Raw genomic sequence first — 7,887 nt, 5'->3', positions numbered from 1 at the left:
AAAAAAAAAAAAAAAAAAAAAAAAAAAAAAAAGGATTTAACACCTTCGAAACCCGCTTTAGCGTTACACACAGCTGGCAGCAGCTACCTTCCCCCAGTTTTGTGCTTCCTGGGAAAGACACGGGCTGGTAGGAAGTTCTCCCTTCAGATGAGAAGTCAGAGGTGGGTGTCTCAAATCATAGACTTAGCAGCTATAGGACCGGGAACCTGATCCCACTCAAGGGCCCCCGGGCCACTGGTCTCAGGACACTCTTGGGTTCCTTTAGGTAGAGCACAGGTGCACAGTATGAGCCCTGGGCTCCTTTCTCCTACCTTTGTGTACTCTCCATAGAGAAACCCTTGGTGGAGCCCACTGTACAGTGGCAGGAACATCAGCAGGCACAAGCGCTTGTCTTTAAACAGTGAGAAGGTCGAGAGTACAGTGGACAAGAGAGGTGGCGATCTGGGCCTCGCCTCTCCTTCACTAGCCAATCTGTTTTCCACAGACTCCAGAAACACGGACACCAGCAGGATGGCCAGGACACTGCTACCTATGAGAACACACGGAGAGGTTTGTCTGTGAGGATCAGATGTATATTCCACCCCCATCTCAATGGACAGCTAGTCATCATAGAACCAGTGACTAGCTGCACTTGGCCACATATGTGTTAGTGCTACGATTAGCTTGTGGCTCGTTTTCAGTTAAAGTCCGCCATGGTGGGTCAGCATGGCCAACACCCACACAGTGGGTCAGCATAGTCATATCCCACATACAGAGGGTCAGAAAGGCCATCACCCACACAAGGTGGGTCAGCATGGCCATCACCCACACACGGTGGGTCAGAATGATCATCACCCACACACGGTGGGTCAGAATGATCATCACCCACACACAGTGGGTCAGGATGATCATCACCCACACACAGTGGGTCAGCATTGCCAACACCCACACACAATGGGTCAGCATTGCCATCACCTACAGAGGAACAACACGCTTTTTAAGATGATAAAAAACAAAAGTTCCCCAAACCAGATGATGAGAGGAAAACACAGCAAGGCACAAAGCTATGTGTCAGTCAAAGAGGGGGGACATAGAAATCTGTTGTGCATTAAACACGCTGAAGGCCCCAGCAGACCCGTGCTGTTTAGGGACAGGCCTTAGAGAGGGGTGGGCTTAGAGGGACAATCAGCAGAGGGCTCCACGGGTCCTGGGACCTTTGACTGCATTGGTGATGATACACAGTGTATTTTAATAAATAAAGCCTGCCTGAAGATCGGAGAGTAAAACAGCCCCACTGGTCAGCCTTACAGGCAGTGGTGACACACATCTTAAATCCCAGCCCTAGAGAGGAATATAAGACGGGAGGAGACAGCTCACGCACGCAGTCTCTTTCTGAGATTCCTGGAGGCAGGATTGTCATTTCAGACAGAGATTAAGTTAAGAGCTAGGGGCTGACTGTTTCGCTTTTCTGACTTTCAGGTTGGACCCCAATTTCTGCGTCTGGGTTTTTATTAATTGTGCTCTATGCATTTGTACTTTGAGCCATATTAATGGGTTGTCTGTGAAAAAAAGAAAATAAGAACCGAAAACTATTTCACCCTGAACATTCTGTACATCTCTGATCCCAAAACGCAGCGAGTAGCTCAGTGCGTCTTTGCCATCTGCCCACTGTAGTTTTCCGGTCCCCTCCATCCCCTGTACAGGAAACAGGTTTATGTGGGTGTTGTGACACACAGAGGTCCCTCTGTCCCTGAGCCATGTGAGGTGCCATTTGTAACATCTCCTGAGCACTGCCATTCCACTTTCTGACAAGGGTAGTTCCCTCGGGATGGAAATGCCCAGACTCTGGCTGTGAGCTTGTCAGTCAGTGAGCGTGGGTCCTGCAATCCCTCCCTTTCAGAGGCTCATTCTTGTGAAACTGTGGCCCAGCCTTGCTGAGCCGCGGGCTTGACGAAGCCAGCTGTCTTCACAGATGTTGGCAGAGGTGGCCCACCCATCTCAGCACCTATCATAGTAATCCCGTCTTTAACACACTTACACCCAGGAAAGTCCAGATCCCCCCAAGGCTTTCCCTCCTGACTCAACACCCTTCCTGAGTCACCTGACTGCACCATTTCAGCTGTGTTTATGAGGTTCTATGAGGCTGGGCATCTCCTGTCGGGGGCCTGGGGCTGTGCCCCGCTGTTGGAAGAACCACAAGGCCTCAAGGGAGGAGCCATAGCATCGCAGTGACCGTTTACACGAACAGGTAGGTGTCTGTACAGGGAAGCACTCTGTCCTTCCAATCATCCCAGTGTTGGCTGTGGAAAAATGGGAGAAAACTTGTGTCTCTTCCTCACTGATGTGGGTGGCTCCTTCTCCATGGCCTACCCTGCTGCAAAAGACTTCTAAGTTTGGGGTGTTTGGACACGGTCTCTAACAAGAAGCAGGGAGAGCCTGTGAGTTCGGAGGGACTTGGTCTCAGAAGTCACATCCTCAGAGGTGTGTGTATCCGATGCCAAGTGGCCCTGAGCCTTCGGAGGCGTGAAGTGGTGTCATGGAACTGAGATGCTATAATCTTGAAGGCACACTCCAAGCGCTTTATTGTGAATGCAATTCCCAGAGCCCCAGACCATCACCCCAGGGGGAGGGCACTCGGGCATTACTGCCCACTTTGTCCTGTCTTATTTGTTTACGGTAGCATACTTAAAAGAGACTCATAGCAGATTTCCAGATATCAGAATAGGGTAATGGTTCCACCCAGCCTGGGCCATGGTCTCCTTATCTAAGCCAGCTGACCGGTTACTTGGATGACAGAATTCTCCAGGCATATAAAGTTCTACTGACGTGTAGTAGGATCAAAAACCCATTGCCATTGTTCTTGAGTTCTCAGTAGTCCTCATTGTCCGCTATGTTCAGCAAGTCCGGTTTTATCCCATGCTTTTTCAGACCCAGGCCAGCTGGCCTTAGTGGGTTCCCGATAGAATATCCCCATTGCCTCAATGTATGGGTGCACCCCTCGCGGTCCTGAGTTCCTTGCTCATGCTCTCTCTCCTTCTGCTCCTGATTTGTACCTTGAGAATTCTGTCTGGTGCTCCAATGTGGGTCTCTGTCTCTGTCTCCTTTCATCGCCTGATGAAGGTTAATATTCAGGAGGATGCCTATATGTTTGTCTTTGGATTCACCTTCTTATTTAGCTTCTCTAGGATCGTGAATTATAGGCTCAATGCCTGGCTTTGGGGGAGCCTAGACAGTTTGGATGCTCACCTTACTAGACCTGGATGAAGGTGGGCGGTCCTTGGACTTCCCACAGGTCAGGGAACCCTGATTGCTCTTCAAGCTGATGAGGGAGGGGGACTTGATCGGGGGAGGGGGAGGGAAATGGGAGGCGGTGGCGAGGAGGAGGCAGAAATCTTTAATAAATAAATAAATTAAAAAAAAATAAAGTTCTACTGAGCAGCACTGATGACTCCAGTTATTCATCAGTGCTACCTGTGGCCTTTCCCCCACTGCAAAGACAACAGTGAGTGATGCAGCGAGGTCACGTGACGCTCAAAGCCTAACTTCTCTATTGCCTGACCCTGCCTACCAGAAAGCCTGCCACTTCTGCTGAAGAGCACCGCCATTTCATACACCCGGGTTCTCTGTGGCTGTCTAGAAGTGGGGGAGAGGGGACAGGGCAATCACTATAGCCCAGGGCTTTCCGTGGATGTCTGGTCCCCCACTGCAGAAAGGGGATGGGGGTAGATATTGAGAAACCACAAGCCTGGTGACCCTATTGTCCCCATCACCACGTGGATGTAAATAGGATATCTGATGAACAAATGTCTAGGTTGAGGATGACCAAGGACAGCAGGAAGACAGAAGTTACTTGGGGTGCCTCCCTGGCTCCCCCTTTTTACTCCCTTTTCTAACCACACACTCATTTTAGATCTGTGTACCCCCATATTGCACGGCCACCGGTAGCTTGGTTGGGCAGCAATGGCCGCTGAGTTTGCTTTTAGAGATCAGCCATTGAGATTGGCCCAGTCCTACAATTGGCTGGGGTTTTTTGCTTTATTTATTAAAGCAAGCACAGACATAGTCCCCCACTATCACAAATTAATTTGGGGGAAATCACAGGGGTGAGACACAATGCAATGAACAAGTACTACCCTGAGAAAACCACCATCGTGATCATGGCATCTCCTTGACCAGGTAAGTGTGGCAGGGTTTTCCATGGACAAAGTTCACTTACAGGCTGGAGGACCACAGTTAGAGGTTGGGCACCTGTACGTACCGTTGAAGATACCCAGGAGTGTGTAGGTTAGATGGTGGGAGGGGTGGTAGGTGCTATTGCTGACCTCTGTGTCCATCAGACAGTCTTTGGCTCCACAGGACTTGAGCTGGTCCTCTGGGATGGCCACTGGGGAAGTTGAAATCAAGATGAGGTGAGAATTCTAGGGACTAAGAAGTATACTGAGGCCAAAATCGGCGGCGAAAGGGTGGTAGTCACCCGGGGCAGGTGACTTTGTCTTTTCTGCTTCAGGAAATGAATGCTAATTCTTTTATTTGTTAAAAAACAAAAACAAAAAGCAAAACAACCAGTGCAGGACTGGAGAGATGGTCCAGCGGGTAGCACTGGCTGCTTGTGGAGAGGACCCAGGTTTGGTTCCCAGCACCCAACGCTGGCGGGCAACTGCATGTAACTCCAGTTCCAAAGAATATAGTGCCCTCTCTGGCACCTGCTTGCACATGGTGCATATACATGCATGAAGAGAAAAAAACACTCCTACCCATAAAATAAAAATAAATAGATGTGGAATGAAGTGGTTGGTTTGGAGGTGACTACCTACCTAACACGCACACACGTGCAAATTGAAGCTACTGTGACATTAGTGTTGGTCCCTTGCCGGATCTAGAGTCACATAGGAGACAGCCTCTGGGCACATCTGTGAGGCGTGAGGCACTGTCATCTAGGATAGATTAGTCTCTGGGCAATACCAATGGGGGGATTGATCAGTTCACTACTCAGGGAGCAGCCCACGGCCCTTCCCTGCTGTGACACAGAGGCTGGGTTTGACATCAGTTTCTGCAGCATCTTGGCTGAGTGGCGGTGACTGTGACCACATGTGTTGCCCTGCGTCATTCCTGCCTGAGACGCACTGCCACTGTGGAGGGAGGAAGGTGGTGACTTCTGAGCTTCCTGCCAGCACGTGGCTTGGGCCGAGCCAGACTCATGCCAGGATGGAGGGAGAGAGGCCATCCTCACCCAGACTGCCCCTTCCGGAAGGCTCTGCCACAAGAATGGAAGGCTGGAAGTCCTCCAGCCCGGGGTCCCTGCTGGGTGGGGTTGAGGGAAGGCAGCCCTGGAACATTCTCCCAGTCATGGGATAAGGAGTCTGACAGGTGGTTTGAACACTGGCCTGTGGCTCAGTTTTATAGGGAAATAAGTCACATAAATTCTCAGCAACTCCAGGGACCCACATCACACTAGCAGGATTTGGGGGTGCCCAATTTCCTCATGACACCCTTTCCCCAGGGGTTCCCCAATCTCCACAGGGTACCTGTGGAGAAGACAGCGACTTAGCCTCTCGACTGTCCGATGAGGGGCAGGATGGCCTGCCTCCACAGTAAGGACAGGTATGGGAGTGGAATTGGACCTCACTTTGCTGTCATGGAGACCGGGCTATTCCCAAGGCTACCCAACCTGCACACTTACCTTTACTGGGCGTCTGGCTGAACACCAGTGAGGAAATGAGGTTGCCCCACATTCCAGAGGACTGGAAGATAAGAAAGAAGAGGCCAAAGTACTGGTTCACCACATCCTTGGCCAGCTTCCCCTCTTTCTGTGCTTGCAGATTTCCCATGATGGTGATGTAGGTACACTGGGCCGACCACAGAGGAGCTGCACCCAGGCCCAGCAAGACGGAAGCAGGGATCAAGGTGTACCTGCAAAAAGACACAGCAGAATGGAGGAAAGGATCAGTATACATCCACACAGAGGCCCAGCAAGATGGAGGGGGATCAGGGTGTGCCCAAAGAGGCCAATGTGGTTCACACTCAAAAGATGAATGTCCGTCCCTGCTGGCTGAGTCCCTGAGAAATTACCTATATCAGACTTCCTAAACATTTGGGCCATGAGGATGTGGTGAGGGCAGGGGGTTGTGAGGGAGTTGGGGAAATCCCAAGAAGAGGTCAGCACTGGGGTCAGGAGTATGGAAGGAAGTCGGGGGGGACATAGGGAAGATTGAAAAGGTGTCATACTGTCATGGGGCTCAGAGGGACATATTCTAACTCAGTCGCAGAGGACAGCCATCTGCATGAGAGCGCAAGGCACACACACCAGTTGGGGTAGAAGTTGGCCAGGGAGAAGGTCATGTAGCAGCACATAGAGCCCGCCATGGTCCACTTGCAGCCAAACTTCTTGATGAGGACAGGAGGGAGGAACATGGAGGACAGCATCATAGCACAGTAGATGGTGCTGAGGGTCGCCACGCCCAGGCCATCCTCATTGTAGAGGCTGCTCTGTGGAAGAAAGGCCAGCCATCAGAGGAGGGGACTGTGCGGTGCTGGCCCCAGGCTCAGGCCCCTCAAACCCTGAGTTACCAGATACCAGCCTTCTTACGTAAGGGGCACTACTGCAGTGGAAATAAAGCCAGCTTCCCAGACTACCAGGAAGGACGCCGCCAGGACTCAGAAATGGCCACTGTGAGCCCTTCAACTGTACTTTTGCTTGGCCTCAAGGCTAAGGTGGGGGGGTCCATGGTGGAGCTGCGGGGAAGACCCCTGACAAAGCAGAGACAGTGCCTACCATCCAGAGCCCTGTGCTATACAATGACTCACTGTTATTCCACAGGAGTGCCCCGCATAACACTGATGTGAACTGACCCAGACCTCTGCAGGGCACTACTGGATTTGTGGCCAAAGAAACCAGAAGAACTCTTTCTTCTTCTGCCACTTGTAAGAGAAAGTGAATGAGAGGAGGATGAGGGAGGGGAGGAAGAGAAGAAGGAGGAAGAGGAAGGGGAGGGGGAGGAAGGGAAGGAGAAAGAAGATGGGGAAGAGGAGGAGGAAGAGAATAGCAAGAGGAAGAACAGAAGGGAAGGAGAGGAAGGGGAGGAGGAGGAAAGGGAGGAGGGGAAGAGGAGGGAGGAAGAATGACAAAAAGAGTACAGGAAGGGGAGGAGGAAGGGGAGGAGGGGAAAGAGACAGAGATACTCCCCCAGCATGCTACCTGCCCTCCCCCACGTTCTGTGCCCACTGCACTCAACAGACTTCCTCTAGCCCATCCCTAAAACCCCTACAATCTGTCTAAAAGAAGGAGCCAAGCACCATCCTCTGGAGTGGAGTTGTCTGGGTACTTCGTGTTTATGTGTGGTCCAGCCAGGTCCTTTTACAAACAGTTTTGTCCTGGGTGTTTCACTCACAGCTGTGAGCTTGCCTGCTTCCTCCACAATTCTAGTGAGACTCTAACAGCATCTGTCAATGTTGGGATTTCTCTGTTGCCCACATTACTACAACAAATTAGGGAGGGACTTTTGTGACTGACAATTGCTTTTGACTGCAGACCACTGGGAAATGAAGACAGGGGTCAGTATCTAAGGAGAGCCAGAATTTCAGAAGCTAATGGCCTTTTCCACATGAGTGTCTACACTCCAATGCCTAGGCTGGCATCTGCTAGACAAGCTCGTCTGGGCAGTAGACATATAAAGACAAGCACATGGAGATTGCATGGAGTAGACCTGATCGCATCAACATACAGTAGTCTCTCAATCAGGCCGAGGAGAGGCTCAGGAATGCTTTCCACTAGAGGGCCATGCAAGACTGTGGAGACACAACATCCACCATCTTCAGCTGGTGAACACAGGAGCTATCAGAAACCAGAGAGCAGGCATCAGCATGGAGCTGGTGCTGCCAGTACTACATGAAACCCCATCTTAAAAAAAA

At 51.1% G+C, this 7,887-nt stretch overlaps 1 protein-coding gene and 1 pseudogene across 1 annotated transcript in view; both read right to left on the bottom strand.

The window, feature by feature from the left end:
- Window positions 1-7,887, bottom strand: part of Unc93a (unc-93 homolog A) — a 30,384-nt gene that overhangs the window by 8,691 nt on the left and 13,806 nt on the right. Inside the window, exons 4-7 of the mRNA XM_013352317.2 lie at window positions 6,284-6,465; window positions 5,660-5,889; window positions 4,238-4,363; window positions 312-529 (exon numbers count right to left, since the gene is read on the bottom strand). Coding sequence (XP_013207771.1) covers window positions 312-529; window positions 4,238-4,363; window positions 5,660-5,889; window positions 6,284-6,465 — 756 coding nt within the window. The remainder of the gene's footprint in view (window positions 1-311; window positions 530-4,237; window positions 4,364-5,659; window positions 5,890-6,283; window positions 6,466-7,887) is intronic.
- On the bottom strand, window positions 4,022-4,163 carry LOC113457920 (annotated as a pseudogene).

The sequence above is a fragment of the Microtus ochrogaster genome, linkage group LG9 (genome assembly GCF_000317375.1).
Source record: "Microtus ochrogaster isolate Prairie Vole_2 linkage group LG9, MicOch1.0, whole genome shotgun sequence".
In the NCBI taxonomy this organism is placed as follows: Eukaryota; Metazoa; Chordata; class Mammalia; order Rodentia; family Cricetidae; genus Microtus; species Microtus ochrogaster.
Note: the sequence above shows the minus strand (reverse complement) of the source record. Positions and strands in the feature narration are given on the sequence as shown.